Below are 16,191 nucleotides of genomic sequence, written 5' to 3'. Positions count from 1 at the left end.
GGATATTTTACCTACTCCTATTGCCACTGAATCCGAGGAACCCTCTGTCCCATTGGATCCACCAACTAGTCCAACTTCTCCTTCGTCCACTCTACGTGTCTACACTCGACGCACCAAACCCTTGGGTGAAACTTGTCACAATGCCCCTAATCGTGAGCCCATTGCCTCGCTGCAGCTCTTGGAATCCGCTTAGGTTTTCATTCCCGAAATGACACTCTCTGAACCTACGGGGATCACTCTCTCTCTGAATGAGTAGAATTCTCCCATTAAGGCATGCAATCAAATATGCTCTCTTTATCCAATGACAAAATACGCCTCTTTCCACAGCTTATCACCGATGTACAAAGCATTTGCCACTTTTTTGACGCAGCATTGTCTTCCATCCACTATCGAGGCATCATTTTCTGACCCTTCTTGGAAGGCGACTGTCATGGACGAGATGAACGCCCATCGATGAAACCATACCTGATATGTTGTTGATCTTCCTTGTGGAAAAAAAGCAGGGGGTTGCCGGTGTATTTGCGACACCAACTTTAACTACGATGGGTCTTTTGAACGCAACAAGACAAGGTTGGTTGCCAAAGGCTATTTGCAAACCTATAAAGTGGGCTATGAGGAAACGTTCGCTCTGATAGCTAAACTGAACATCATTCAGGTTCTGTTATCACTTGTTGTGAATCTGGTTTGGCTCGAACTAGATGCCAAGAATGCTTTCCTTAACGACGATCTCGCAGAGGTGTATATGTCTCTCCTACCAGGCTCTGACTCAACCTCTTCCTGTTGACAAGTGTGTAGAATGCCCAAATCTATTTATGGATTGAAACAATCCCCCGAGCCTGGTTCGACAAGTTTACATAAGTTGTTGTGGGCCATGGTTTCTCTCAGGCCCAATATGATCACACGATGCTTTTCTGCCACTCATCCGATGGCCATATTGCCTTCCTCATTGTCTATGTCGGCGACATCATTTTCACAGGTGATGATCATCCGACCTTGGAATCTCTCAAAAGCATCTTGACCGCATCCTTTGAGATGAAGGACTTGGGTTCTCTCTGGTGTTTCCTAGGTATGGAAGTAGATCTGTTCTCTCAGGGTATTAGCCTTTCCCAACACAAATATGGGACATGTTTACTGACTTAGACGAAGCAACTTCTTTGCAAACCGACAACTATTCCAATGGAACCTACTAAAATGTTGGCTGACGTTTCTAATGCAGTTCCGGTGAACAAGACACACCACCAACTTCTAGTGAGGAAATTCATTTACCTAGCCCACACACGCCCTCACATTTGTCATGTTGTTGGTATTTGTCAGTCAGTCCATACATGATCCCTATGAGCTCCACCTCACCATTGTACATTGATCCTCCACTACTTGAAAGACACATCAAGTTCAGGTTTGTTGTTTTCTCTTCACATCTCTCCCTCTGTTGCATTTTATACAGATGACGACTGAGCTGGGTCCGTCCATGGTCCGCTATCTATCTCAGTTTATTTATCCATTGTCTGGAAAAACCTTGGGACATGAAAAAAAAAGAAAAAAAAAACTGTTTGTGGTTGCTCAAAGCAGTGCTGAAGCTGAGTTTTAGTTTATGTCTTTTGGAGTATGTGAAGCCCTTTGGTTGCGCATCATGCTGCAGGAGTTGCATATGCCCGTCTCTCTTCCTCTACAACTATTTTGTGTCAATAAAGCCGATATCAACATTGCCCATAGTATGGTCTAAGTGATCATACCAAGCATGTGATGGTTGACCTTTTTTTTATTAAGGAGAATCTTAATTCCGAGGAAATTTGTGTTCCATTCATTAGTGCCACTGACCAACTAGCATATATTCTCACGAAGAATCTTCCTCTGTCGTTGTTTGACAAGTTTAAATACAAGTTGAATATGATTGACATCTAGGCTTTAACTTAAGGGAGAGTGTTAGAAGTTATTGACATTGATTTATTTTCATTTCCTATATTTCCTGTTCTAAATATTTCCTTCCTCCTTTATGTATTTCCTATATTTATATCTTTCCTATTTATATTCTTCTTATGTTAGGAGTCATGTAATCTGTACTTATACCTCCCCTCTTATATCTATAAGATTATCCTGCTAAATTCCCAAAATCTACACCCATATTAAGATTTACTTCCATCCTTCTATCTGTCGAATTGTCGAGTCCGTGATACCAGATTTATCCCAAATAATACGAAGAAAAACAAATATTAGTACTGAAAACAAATAGACAGTTACAACAAAACATACTTGAAAAGGAAAATACAACAACAGGATACTTAAACTCACACCGGGGTCCGATCCTGGGATGTTGGTGGTTGGGCGGAAGGATTGGAAAGGGGTGTTAGGTGGCTGGAATTGCAGGAAGTGTGTGGGAGGGTGGCGGTTGCAACAAGTAGGGGTGTATGGAGGGCTGTTTTTGGGTTGGCAATCATGTAGGGCTGATGGGAGAGGTCAGAGAGCAGCAGGTTAGCTGTACCGGGTGATGACAGTGCGGGGAAAGGGTACTGCAGCAAGGGGCAGCGAGCGGGGATGCAGAGGCCGCAGGATATGATGCAGTCGAGGAGGCGGCAAGTCAGAAGGAAGGCTGGGAAGGCAGTTCTGTCCGGCGGCAGCGAAGGAAGTAGGCCGGATGGTCGGGGAGGGTGGAGGCCAGCTGTGTTGGGTAGCAGCAAGAAGGGAGGGTGGAACTGCAGGAAACAACAACAAAAACAGCTATTCCGGCAGTTTAAGTAGGGAAGGGGTGGCAGGGATCGATGCGGGAATGTTGCGGAAGGTTAGAGGAAGGATAATCATCACCTTAGGAGTAAGATATAACTAGAGCACCGCCCTTGAATACAACCCTCGAAGGGAGAAATGGACGCCAACGGCTGTCCTAAACAAATTCGCGCCAAAAAAACTAAACCTAAAACATTAGAAAAGCAAATATAGAATAAGAGGATAACAAGAGGCCCAAGAGGACCAGCCGGCTTTAGGTTTGGTTTAGGTAAAAATCAGGACCCACTTACGTCGCGGGACTTCTCACATCACATTTGTTCGTGGAAGCATGTCCCCCTCCGTGTCAATCTGAGATTGGCATGTTCTTCTTCCATCTGTAGGTTGCTTGTGATCTGTAAATTATGCACGGAGTTTTATCAATTCGGCTAGTGATTAAAATTGTTTGACCTTTCTTTTCTCTCTCCCTCTCTCTCTCTCTCTCTTTTAATCTCCTTTTTTTTGTTTTTCTTCCTTATGCTGAATTTAAAAGATACAATCTAAGAAACATATTTTACATTCTGTTCCAGATTTAATACTGAGATCGGCGACTTCATAAGAATCCTATCATGTTTATTATCACAAGATGCAACCGTGAACATATCTCACTCTGGTCATGTAATAATGCATGGTCAATTACATGATCTGTTTCACAACTCTAGAAAAATAATTGCGAGGCTCAAAAGACATGCTAGTATAACGATTGATGCTAAACACAAGTCTTTTCTTTATATGCTGACATTAGATTTGGAGCTCCAAATATTTTTTTTATTTTTTTATTAAAATAAATTTGATAAGCCATTATTAATGAGTAGACAGGGAGCGTTATGCCGAGGTCCAATGAGGGGTACTTGCAATCCCTGAAGGTCTGCATTAACTTGAGCTTGTGCCCTCAAACTTTAATACAATAATCCGTTCCGTTCATATTTCTTGTTTTCCTTCACCTTTGTTTGAAGTTTACTACCGTCTTATTTTTGCCTATCCACTGGTATCTGCTCCAAAGTGTCTGCTCCTTTGTCCCACGTTTGGTGCAACTACAACCTTGTGTTCAATACAGAAAAACGCCTAAAAGCTTTCATGGGTCGGGTGTATTTGGCTTGATCTTTTTGTTTAATTTCAGAAAATTACATTTTATTGTTGGTTATTTTTTATTTAACTGATTTGCATTTCAGTTATCAGTACCTATTTCTTGCCTTCCATGCTGTTTTTTCAATTATATTATTTTCGTATACGTGTTGAGAATTATTTTGTTTGTTTATCATGTAAAATTGATTTTTTTTGTTTCTTTTTAATTTTTAATATTATGGTGTCTCCCAAGTTATTTCTCATAATTCATGCAAGTTAGTTGGGTATCTAGCTTAGTAGTTTTTGTTGGGCTTTCCATTGCTCTTTTTCTGGTTCTTACAGTTTACACTGTTAGCTGTTTGAGTTATTTTAGTTCAAATTAGGCTAATTATATTTTTGTGTTTAGCTATTTCTCTTTTTTGGAAGGTTTTGCATCAGCAAAGATATAAGTACAATCAATAGTAGATCTAGATTTTTTTTTTTTAATGTGGGGGACACTAGGAAAATCAAGTTTTACCACCCTAACTCCTGTCCCAGTAGTATTTACTTATTCCATGTTCAACTTAAGCTTTAAAGCAATTAATAAAAAAAGATTTGGTTGATGATTCTAATGTTAATGTCTGACAAGGTTTCTACATAATTTAACAAAAATAGAGATTTTGGGTTTACCTTTATTGCTGTTCCAAATATTGAAGAGGGAACACATGGAAGTTGGTTACAAAACTCTTTCGATGAATTTTCAAACAAAAGCTTCCCTTATTGGGATATGCAATAACAATGTGTTGATTGCGAAGTAGAAAAAACTAAAGCGAAGGAGACGAGTAAAGAGAAGATGATGGCCTCAACAGTAGTTGGCACAATGTCAACGACGACTCTTCTGATGGTGTTCTTGTGGCCACTATAATCTGCACATTCATGACATTTTTTTTTTGCTTCAACTAATTCTTCTCTAATTTTTTGCAAATCTCCTAATTTTGCTTTTGGAAATGAAGAGGTGACGGAGGATTGATCTTGGTCACCCAATCAAGTAGATTAATAGGCCGAGTGGGCTTGAGTCAGTAGGGATACGTGCTTCCATATTGAATCTACCCAATTGTACAACATAACCTTTTAGGTATATGTATTTGCCATATATCATAGCTCTCCTTTTGTTGACATAGACATTTGGGACTGATAAGTTTGGTTATGGGAACTGTACAAGGTTTTCAAGATAGCTGTGAAACATTGTCTGCCTTTCCGTTCCTTCTTTGTATTACTGAGCTTGTCTTCATATTCTCCTTCTTTTTTAATCGTTCTATACATGAAATCTCTTTCACTGTTAACTTTTTGCCTTACTTTTTCATTTTGAAATTGCTCTACTATACTATAGGGTCCTGTCAAGGGGTGATTGCACTCAACATGGAGGATGGAACGCTTCATCGTTTCTGTGCCAAATCCACAATTTTAGCCACTGGGGTAAACATGTGTTTTAATTTGTAATTTTTTTTGTTATTCTGTGATGTATAAAGCAATATCACTTTATATGATTTTATTAGGGCTATGGAAGAGCTTACTTTTCTGCGACCTCTGCTCATACATGCACTGGAGATGGTAATGCTATGGTTGCTCGTGCTGGTTTACCTCTTGAGGTTCATATGCAACTTCAAACTAAAAAAATTATTGCACCAGATTGGGATCATTCTGTATTCTATGTACTTAAACTAATTATTCTTTAGTAATCATGCAGGATCTTGAGTTTGTACAGTTCCATCCTACTGGCATTTATGGTGCAGGCTGTTTGATTACTGAAGGTTATTATTCATCTAGGTTTCTTAGTCCATGTGGCATAGCTTTTTTTTTTTCAGTGACTATGTGTTCTTTTTCTCTACTGGTTAGCATCCAATTTTTCAACTTCATGTTTATTATTTTTTGAGCAATGAATTGAACTTTAGTCCTCTACTTCAGAGATCATTCAACCAAATGGTTTGTTGTGGCATATTTTACTGTGCTTATCCCTTTCATTAATTGGCATCTTCATGGTATGTTTTCTTGTATCCTTTAGGATCTCGTGGTGAAGGTGGCATTCTTAGGAACAGTGAAGGTGAACGTTTCATGGAACGTTATGCTCCTACTGCAAAGGATCTTGCTTCAAGGGATGTAGTTTCAAGATCTATGACTATGGAAATTCGAGAAGGTCGTGGTGTTGGTAAGAGTTAGGCTGAGATTGTTTTTTAGCTGAAATTCATTCATTTTTAAAACTCTTCTGGAAGATTTCTATAACTGTTACAGTACATATGATGTGACCTCCCAATATGTAGTCTCCTGTTAATTGTGTCTGAAGATATATTTATTTTATTTTGTAGCTTTATCATATTTCTGTTGAGCTTTAAGCTGTTGTTTTCTGGCTGTTTCTTCTGGATATGTGTCAGGACCACTAAAGGATCACATTTATCTACACCTGAATCACCTACCTCCAGAGGTGCTCAAGGAAAGGCTTCCTGGGATATCAGAGACTGCTGCAATTTTTGCTGGAGTTGACGTCACCAAGGAGCCTATCCCTGTGCTACCCACAGTACACTATAATATGGGTGGAATCCCCACAAACTACCATGGCGAGGTACATTTGACTCATGCTTTAGTTCATTATGATAACCCAGTGTGAATTAGTCATTAATTTTCCGTTCAATTTCATTCTCTTCAGGTAATTCACATTGAAGGTAGTGATCCAGACGCAGTAGTTCCTGGTCTAATGGCTGCGGGTGAGGCAGCCTGTGCATCAGTTCATGGAGCAAATCGCCTTGGTGCCAATTCGCTTCTAGACATTGTTGTATTTGGCAGAGCTTGTGCAAATAGAGTTGCAGAGATTCACAAGCCAGGTAGATCGCTTTGTTTTTTTCTCTTTGAAAACTTGTAAACATGGAAATCTGTAATTAAAATGCTGCATATATTGATTTGTGGTATGGCAGGTGAGAAGCAAAAACCTCTTGAAAAGGATGCTGGGGAGAGGACAATTGCTTGGCTTGATAAACTTAGAAATTCCAATGGCTCCTTACCAACCTCAAAAATTCGTCTCAATATGCAAAGGGTAATGCAAAATAATGCCGCTGTATTTAGAACTCAGGAGACGTTGGAAGAAGGTAAACCTAACAGGGAAATCCTTTCTTGTACTGCTTCCTCTTATGAATTTATTTCTCAATGGCTATACTTTCAAACGCCATTTTATTCATTGCTTTTGGTTTTTTTACTTCTAGTAATTTAAGCAAATGGTTATTATTCCTTGAACTAGGTTGCAACTTGATTGACAAAGCGTGGGAGAGTTTTCATGATGTTAAAGTTAGTGATCGAACCCTGATATGGTGCGTATTCTCATTCACTTTTTGTTCCCTTTCCCTGACCATTTCAAGCATCATTTGTAACCCTGATTTTCTTGCTTGCAGGAACTCTGATCTGATAGAAACTCTCGAGTTAGAAAATCTTTTGATTAATGCCTGTATAACCATGCATTCTGCTGAAGCACGGAAAGAAAGTAGAGGAGCTCATGCTCGTGAAGATTTTACTGTGAGATTTTCTTAATTTAAAATATATCATTAATATATTTTATTGTATTTTGCTGAATGCCGTTTTTCTTTTTTTTTCTTGCAGAAAAGAGATGATGAGAACTGGATGAAGCATTCACTTGGGTATGCTTTCCTACCCTCTTTTTATCATCATATGTTTCTCTTGAAAATTAGAATTAGAAGAGTGAAGAGTAGAAATGAGAGTTTTTATGATTGCATTTTATTATCTTGCTATGTATAAAAAAATGAGAAATGAAGCTATACATAAATAGGTGGATAAATAACTATCTAGGAAAGGAGCAAACCTTGAAATCAATTTTTTATTATGAAATTTAAATATATTATATAGTAGACACTGAATATTGCTGTCTACAAATATTTAGATTGTTATAGGTTGAAAGCTTTTGCTCTAGACTGTTGAATTGTTGTAGATGAAAAGGTGCTGTGCATGGATGTTGGATTATGATAATTAAAACCTTATATCCACAAATTGCTAGTTTGTTATAGACCGAAAATTATCGAGTATGGATTAAGGATTTTTTCAATGCTTCCTTTCAAGCTGGCTTGTATGTATTGATCATGCTTAGCTTATTGATTAGGTTATCAAAACTCATTATGGGCAAAAACTTTGGGGAGAATATTTTAGTTCGACAACGTGTGAGAACATAATTTAGTTGGCCTATTACATTTTTATGTATTTGGGAGATGAAACATCATTCTATCTCAATTTGTCTAGCCCTGTCACGATGGATTTGATTCTTTGCAATATTTATGGTAGCTTATTTGTCACAGTACGATTTGAGAGAGTTTTCAACTTGGATATTTTAATCTAAAATCTTTTTAACCACATTTGTTTATAAATGCCAAGTGCCTTTGTTGTGTTCTCATTTTTCAGTGTTGTTTCTTATCACCACAATTTTTTTTCTACATTTTCATGCAACCAAGTTTTCCTATGTTTAAGTATGGTAGTCAAAGTCGGATCTTTAATTTGAAGCATCTTTAGCTTAGTCAATTTTTGTGGAAATTTTGATTTCCTTGTTGAATGAATTTATATATGCCATACATTTTCTTGGAGTCATTTTGAGGTATCTTAGAATGTTGTTAACACTTTCATGTGATCTGAGTGGAGTTATTGATGTATAGGCTTACAACACTAACATGGAATATAATATCAAGCTGGGTAAGAGAGAGGTGGATTAATTTGCCCATAATGCATTGATATCTACTTTCAATGTGAATTGTTTGAGTGGCGATTCCAATTTTATTGTTGGCTCCATTGGAGTTTTTGCAGGCTTGTATCATTGTTCTATCTTAAAGTAGATCAAGAATATACTTCATTGGAGAAATAAAAATACCATATTTTGATGGTGACACTTACATACCAAGAAAGCACATTTGATTTTTTAAGTATTTTTATCTTAAATTCTTTTGCTAGAAATTATTTAAATATGATTAGCTCTTCCTTGAAGTTTTACTAAAGAGAGTGTGATTAGCGTGGTTTTTTTATAGCGCTAAAGATTTCATCAAACCAAAATAAGAAGTATTTTTTAGGGCTATATAGAGTTTATTTGAAGTATGCAAAGGTGTTTTTATGATTTTTTTAATTTAAGGTGATATTTCCTTATATACTTTTTCCTCAAATTCCTCATTTAAAATGAATTCTTAATGTTAAGTTAATGTGTAGGTAAGTTCAAACTTATTGCTAGAGAATGGAAAACTTGTTAGCATTAGGAGAGAAATATTCTTAATACTCAATACCATATGATTGGGTGTAACTTTTTATGACAAGTAGGGCTTACATTGGATGCTAAAGATTCATTTGCATCTAATTAATTTTTTTTAGTGGAAATTCAAAAAATTTTATCTTGCCATTCTTTTCTAAGCATGGAATTCTTTCATTACAACTTTTCCCTAGGTAGATTTGAGACTTCTTGAGCATTGTTTACAATCTAGTTTTTATTAGAAGTGATAAAAAACATAAAATCTAAATAAAAGTTTTTGTAAATTATGAAATCATAAATCGGGTGTTTAGCTCATACCCTCAGCCTTTTCTTAAGGCAGTAGGATAATGGAAATCAATTTCATCATGTATAGATTTATTTTAATTTGTTTAGTCCTTGTATTGGACTCGGGTTCTTTGATGTGCTCGTGATATGTTAATTGTTCCTCCCTCCTAATTTAGACATGATTCTCATAATGTATAGGTTGTGCGCATTGACAAGGTGATACAGTAGTTTACGGTTCTAGTGAAGGTATGTTAGATGTGCTGATTTGGTGGATTTTTTGGCTTTAATGAGACTTACTTAGCTGAATGAGGGGGAGGAATGCTAATTGTTCATGGTTTTGACAATAGAATAAGTTTCACTTTGAAAATTCTTGTTCTTAAGTTTTCTTCATTTTTGGGTTTGGAGTAGTAGGGTTAGCATTTAAGATAGTTTACCTTTGTGGAGTTATAATTTTTCTAAGTTCTAGAGAATAACTATTGTACATTTTTTGGATGAAAGAGTATCTGATAAAGATATCCTTATTATATTTAGGGTTTAATTTGCTCTACTGTTGAGAATGATTATGAATGAAGTTTGAATGCCATAATATTTTCAAGGGAGCAAATAAATTATTTAGTCCTTGGGAAACAAATTTAAAATTATGTGATTAAAGGTTTTAAATTGAAGTACTCTTTGGGTATTTTATAAATGAGATATGTAGCTATTGGGTACTTCTTCGGATAGATGATTGGAAATATTTGTAGATAACAGCCACCTTTAATTATTGTCTAGTTTTCTTTTTAGAAACCTTATTTTCTTAGCAGTATTGTCACATAAGATTTGGTTGATAATTTCTTGATGTAGGAGATAATCTTCTTTAGATTGATTTGAAATTTTCTGTGGCATTGTCAATTTTCAAGACTTTAGATATTGTACTAAAAGCAAGTGTCAACCATAATGTTGAAATGTTTTAAATTTTTTCTTGATTTTATTATTATTATTATTCATTAAGTGACCCTAGTGAGATGGATACAATGAGCTTAAAAATTTGCATTCAACTCTTCGAAGAGCATTTGAGTTTTGGGTTAAATTGTTAGAAGATATTTTGTTTTAGATAATATATCCTAAGAATTTATTTTTATTTCGTGAGAAGTTAGATTCAACTTTAAGTTTCTCATGGATACCACTTTATATGGTCAATTATTCCCCGTAATAACGTGAGAGACTCTTGATTAATTCTATATGAGAGATACTAAGCACCTATTTAACAGTTTGGTTTTAGGTATTAAGAAAATTTATTGTCTTAAGCTTGGAGTAGTTTGTGGTGAGAATGACACCAATCAAAATCTCGCAATTCTATTGTCCCAAGTTGTCCTGGAATTTAGTTAGACAACAAAGGTAGTCAATTTAACTTGATCGCATCATTTGAGATGATCTTGTATATCTTGGATGGATATTTGCTTGACGGGACAATTTTAATTTGACCTCAGATGATAGTAGTTTCATGCTTTATTAGGTGCACTCTGTAATTTACTACTCAGGAACACTAGGCTTTTGTTGAACTTGTGAGTTTTAACCATGACAGAAATTTAATAATGTCATTTTATAAGGAACTATTCAGTCATAGACTCATAACTGTATTTTTTTGTGGTGTCATTAGACGACAAAATCACATAATCAGAGGACATGCACTACATTGATAGTGGTGTGTAATCTTTATAATTGATCATAGAGCTATGTCTTATGTGACATTGACTATTTGTGAGTTCAGGCTTTCTTAAATTTGTCACAATTGACAAGTTATTACAAAGAGTAGATGAATTATTGTTATAAGCTTAGGAACGGCAAATCACACTTGATTATTTTTGAATTTACAATCTTTTGAATTTTCTTGTTTGAGCTTCATGGAACTTGCTTTACAGTTCATAAGTATTTTGATTAAGATCTCTTTTAGTTGAAATTCGTTAGGAACATAGCCATCATTAGGATATTTTAACGGTATCATTTTATTCTTTTGGACTTTATTGACTTTGCTTGCTTGCTAGTAGAGAATCAGATCCATGGTTTGGAAGTCGTAAATGCATGTTTTAGGTATTGTATTGAAGATTTGTATTTTTGAAGCGAATAGCCTTCAGAAGAGGTAGTAAATTTTATTAGTTTCACGATTGAGCATTTGGTTGGAACTCTATGTGATTGCACCAAGAGTACTAATTTAAAAACTATCGTTTTAATCATGACTGCTTCAGATTCGTTGCATAAATAATTATAATCGAGTGGCAGTCTTGTCATTTCTAATCCTTATGAAAATGGATTAGATTTTAAAATGGCTTGTAAAACGTACATGTGTAGAGTTTGAGTTTTGGTTTTTGAGGAGTTGAAAGTTTTTTAAATAATTTCATGTTTTTTAGAGAAACTGCACATCTTTCAAGGCATTACAAATTTAAATGTATCTCCCTTTTATTCTATGTAGCATTATCTGACTTTAAGTTTAAGTGTCTTAACCCATTTGTTGGAGCCTATGCAACCATTTATTTTTACATAATTTTTAAAGCTCTCGTGTGAATTTTGAGGCTTGGAATTTGAGCTAAAGATTGCCTCACGAAGCATGTACAAGACATGAAATTGTTCAGATTTAATTGTTCGCACGAACAATTATCATTAAGTTGCACTTAATATTTCAAGAAGTGTTACCTTCACTTTTTGTCTATATATCTGTCTATTTCTCTCTTTTAGAAGTGTTACCAGTTTTTGCTTCTCAGTCAAGATGTTTTTTTTTCCTGTTCTACAGATACTGGGAGAATGAAAAAGTTCGACTGGCATATAGACCTGTCCATATGAATACTCTGGATGATGAAATTGAACCATTCCCACCAAAAGCACGTGTTTATTGAGACATCACTTTTTTCCCTTGGATGTTGATTTGAATATCTATGATAACTTGAGCCTTTTGGGGTTCAAATAAAATTATATCAATTTGAATTTTCTCCTGAAGGAAAATAATCGGAAGTGCTACTGAAATGGTATCCCTGTATCTTGATGCCATGGAAACAATAGAACTTGTATTTTGATAGATAAGGTTTCCTGGCTAAATAAAGTGTAGCCTGCCTTGTTAAGCAGTTATTTATTGCATAAAATGTATTAACTGCTAGGCGCGCTTTCTCACGTAATATTTTGATTTATATGCAAGTGACAATGTCGATGGAGCCATATTGCTTCATTTTTATTGGTATAATTCATATTTCCCAACTTTACTGCAGTAAAAGTAATGCAATACATCAAGATTTTAGTTTTAATGTCCATCTTAATGTTGTTAAATAATTATTGTATTTTATTTTATTTTCACTGTTGCAATTATATTTCCAGAGAACTTAGTTGCAAAGAGTTGTTATTTGGAACTAGGTTGTGCTAAGAAGATTCAATTCGTACAAAAATGGCCTTGCAAGCTCCTTTAATTCAGGCCATGCAAGCTACCTTAACCGGCCAAATCATGCAAGTTACCTTAACCGGCCAAATCATGCAAACTAAATTCTTGGACGGGCCACACAATGAAGATTTCAAGGCTCTCTCCCAAATTCAAATTCAAGGCTTCTCCAAGTTGAAACTGCCAGCTTCCACCCTTGTTTGAAATTCTAGGCTTCTCCTTCATTCATAACTCTCAGCCTCTTTACTTCTCACTAACCCTAGCTTAGCATACCCATACCTCACATGTATTCTTTATAAACATCCCATTGAAGAGACGTCGTACAAAACTCTTAACTAAGATTCTCCAAAAATCAATGTTCTTTTAACATTATATTTTAATAAACTATTTTCAGACTATGCTGATGCTTACATTTAGTAAATCCCTACTTAATTCGTTTAGTAGCCCATTTAACACAGATTTTTCCACATCCATTACTATTTCATTTTTTTCCAAGCAGACAAATGTGTTGCTGCCCCAACCAAAATCCCATAAACAGTTAATGTCTGGATGCCAGTTCTGGATGTCTTTCTCTATCATCTTGTTGAGGCAGATTGCAAGATCATCATCACACCCCTCACCATTAATTTGGTACTTCAAGCTTTCGAGATCAGCATTCACCTCTTTGATTAATATGTCTAAATTTTTTCTCTTCAAAGGTGCGAGAGACCCTTTCCTGGAAAAGCAACTTAGCTCTTCTCTTTTGCCTTTTCTTCCTAGCAATTCATATCCGCAATCAATGATAAATCTGGCGTCTTTATCTGAACTTTCAGCTGTAGTTGCTTGAAGTAGTTCAACAGGAATGTTAACTTGGAAAAGTGATTGTGCTGCACTCAGGAAGTTTTGGCTGGTTATGAGCATTTTCTTGAGGGCGCCTTCATCTTTTGTAAGTACCGCTTGCTGATCTGCATCCACCATTGTTGGATCCTCATGTATTATAGATTTACTGCTGTTGAGTTGCATTGATCTGCTATAATCTGTAAATATTGAAATTCACAACATTCAAGTTATTCATCTTGGTGCTATTCTTGTCAGTTCTTTGGATGTGAAATTAACTATATTTTTGGTGTTTTCTGTAAAAAATACATTTGTGTGAGCGCACGTGCGCGCATGCGTGTGTGTGTGTGTGAGAGAGGGAGGAAGAGAGAGAGAGAGGGATTTGATACCTTCTTCTCCGTTTTCTGTATAGCTGGATCGTATTTCTTGAAATTTCTGTGTGGGGTCTTCTTGGGAACACTTGTCTACAAAATCTGTCATGGTGATGCCAGACCTTTCTGGAACCTGATAACCACTATTTTCCTTTTCAGCTTTCACCTGCAACATTCCACCTTCATCAGCATTTGTTAAGTGCTAATGAAAGGTTCTTTTTTTAATTTATTTAGATTGATATTTTTTCATTGTGTGTATTTACCTTCCGTCCACTAACGCTGAAGTTTAAATTTGGTTATCAACCAAACATTTTCTACATTATAGGTGCTTGAACTGTTGAAGTGCTCGCAAAATTGGTTAATGTGAAATCTACTTACATTTATTTCTTCTTGTATTGACTGATCCATTTTGGCTTCGATGGTTGTATCTCTGGTGAGAGGGCTGCTGCAAGTGCAAGCTTTTGTATCATCTCCTGAAATAGGATTCCAAATGGTGATTTCCTTGTTGCCATCGTCTTCTGGAAGATTTACTAAACTAATTTCAATATTTTGCCGCATGTTGAGTTCCAGGCTTGTGTCAGAATCTCTATCCACTCCTTCCACTTTCTTATTTCTTTCCTTCCATCTGTACTCTAGTTCTTCTAAAATGGAACTTCTCTGTTCCATGGCCTGACTTACGTCCAGAGATTTCTTTTGTAAGGTTACTTCTACCAAGCTTCTCCTATAGATGTCTTGTTCTGTTACCTTTAGGATATTTACTTTTTGTACTGATTGAATCTGTGTAGGTTTCTTCATGACTATTGCTTTCATTGAGGTTCTGGCCCTCTTTTCCAGTCCTGTATCGCTGTTCAATGGCAATCTTTTATACAGGCTTTGTTCATTCAAATTATTTCCTCTATAATGGTTCTGAGTGTTTTTGTTCCTTATATTTGCTCCATCAGAAATGATCTTTAGATTTTCTTTTCTCGATTGCCTGCCAGTTTTACTCATTAAATCATTTTTATTTGAATCGACACCTTTACCGGACTGTTTCTTTGCCCTCATCTCATTAGGATGTTTCTCAATGTCCTTTGACTTCTTGATGAGTTTTTTATTTGCTGTGGAGGGCTGCAACTCACCTTTTGTACCAGACTTCTTTTCAGCATTAGTTTCTTTAATTCTTTCTCCAGTTTGCAGGACTTGAAGATGTTGCATCTGCTCGCTGTATCTTTCATTGTGAGATTGATTAGAAACAACAGATATCGTTTGGGCTTTTCTTTGTTGCTTTAAAACCGACCCGTCCTCTACCTGAATCATTTCCATCTTCCCAACATTGTCATATTTTGCATCTGAAATCGCCATATTGCATTTCTGTTCGTGATCTGAGTTTTCAATCTTAACTGAAGAACCAATCTGCGAAATTTTATCAGTCCTTGGTTGCTTTCTAGCTGTTTTTTCCTCTCTGCTTACTGTTTCATCCTTTTTTCTAACCCCTTTATCATTCCTGTGATCTGTAAAAGAATTCCCAACTGCCGGAGTAATATGCTCATTTCTTCCTTTCATTTGTTGCTTTGTAATTGTAAATTCACTTCTGTGATCTATGTTGTTCACATCCATCTGCGCGCTATTTCCGATGCATTTCTTCAGTGAATCTTGTGATGCTGGACTTGAATTTTGCGAGATTTTTGAATTTCTTGAGTTGTTCCTTACTATATCATTCATTCCTCTTTCTTGTGCATCAGGATTTAGCATTTTTTTCGTAGAGTTAGCTATCACAGTAACCTCCTTCATGTTGAAATCTTTATCAATTTCCACCAACTTGCTGCTCATCTCTTTCAACTGTGGAGCTTTCCGCATTTCGTTGCTCTTTGCTTCTTTTGGTGCTGGAAGCTCTTCTAAGCCCATTAGTTTTGCTATGATATTTGGTATCCTAACCTTTTCATCGTCCTTGTATTTTGAAATAGAAGAAACTCCATTAGTTGACAGTCTTACCAATTCCTGACTTCCATGTCTCACAGCTGGAGCATCAGACTTGAAACCTGAGCCACCGCTTATAGATCTGACATGCGAAATGAACTGTATGGAACTTTTGGATGAATTGCCATTGGAGTTCGACCCCAAATACCTCGACTTTTCATCTTCAGATGCAGACTTTTTCTTTGGCTCCGAAACTCCGGCACCGCGGCGCTCTCTGATAAAAGAAAACTTGGTCCTGCTCCCCGCCGTCCGCTGGCTTCCTCGGTGCGACTCATCTTCTTCCTCTT

General features: G+C 36.3%; 2 protein-coding genes across 2 annotated transcripts in view; one reads left to right on the top strand and one right to left on the bottom strand.

Moving 5' to 3' along the window:
* LOC110027552 (succinate dehydrogenase [ubiquinone] flavoprotein subunit, mitochondrial) overlaps positions 1-12,586 on the top strand; it is a 35,196-nt gene extending 22,610 nt beyond the window's left edge. Inside the window, exons 7-17 of the mRNA XM_020729042.1 lie at positions 5,189-5,274; positions 5,355-5,447; positions 5,546-5,609; positions 5,861-6,004; positions 6,228-6,415; positions 6,500-6,674; positions 6,765-6,935; positions 7,085-7,154; positions 7,236-7,356; positions 7,441-7,478; positions 12,129-12,586. Of these exons, the coding sequence (XP_020584701.1) occupies positions 5,189-5,274; positions 5,355-5,447; positions 5,546-5,609; positions 5,861-6,004; positions 6,228-6,415; positions 6,500-6,674; positions 6,765-6,935; positions 7,085-7,154; positions 7,236-7,356; positions 7,441-7,478; positions 12,129-12,231 (1,253 nt within the window). The 3' untranslated portion in view covers positions 12,232-12,586. The remainder of the gene's footprint in view (positions 1-5,188; positions 5,275-5,354; positions 5,448-5,545; positions 5,610-5,860; positions 6,005-6,227; positions 6,416-6,499; positions 6,675-6,764; positions 6,936-7,084; positions 7,155-7,235; positions 7,357-7,440; positions 7,479-12,128) is intronic.
* Positions 12,587-12,844: 258 nt separating this feature from the next.
* The window catches only part of LOC110020519, a 4,159-nt gene continuing 812 nt past the window's right edge, over positions 12,845-16,191 (bottom strand). The window contains exons 3-5 of the mRNA XM_020718654.1: positions 14,327-16,160; positions 13,967-14,114; positions 12,845-13,777 (exon numbers count right to left, since the gene is read on the bottom strand). Coding sequence (XP_020574313.1) covers positions 13,152-13,777; positions 13,967-14,114; positions 14,327-16,160 — 2,608 coding nt within the window. The 3' untranslated portion in view covers positions 12,845-13,151. The remainder of the gene's footprint in view (positions 13,778-13,966; positions 14,115-14,326; positions 16,161-16,191) is intronic.

This window comes from Phalaenopsis equestris, unplaced genomic scaffold, assembly GCF_001263595.1.
Source record: "Phalaenopsis equestris unplaced genomic scaffold, ASM126359v1 Scaffold000002, whole genome shotgun sequence".
Classification (NCBI taxonomy): Eukaryota; Viridiplantae; Streptophyta; class Magnoliopsida; order Asparagales; family Orchidaceae; genus Phalaenopsis; species Phalaenopsis equestris.
The sequence above is the reverse complement of the archived record's forward strand: the minus strand, read 5'-3'. Positions and strand labels throughout refer to the sequence as shown.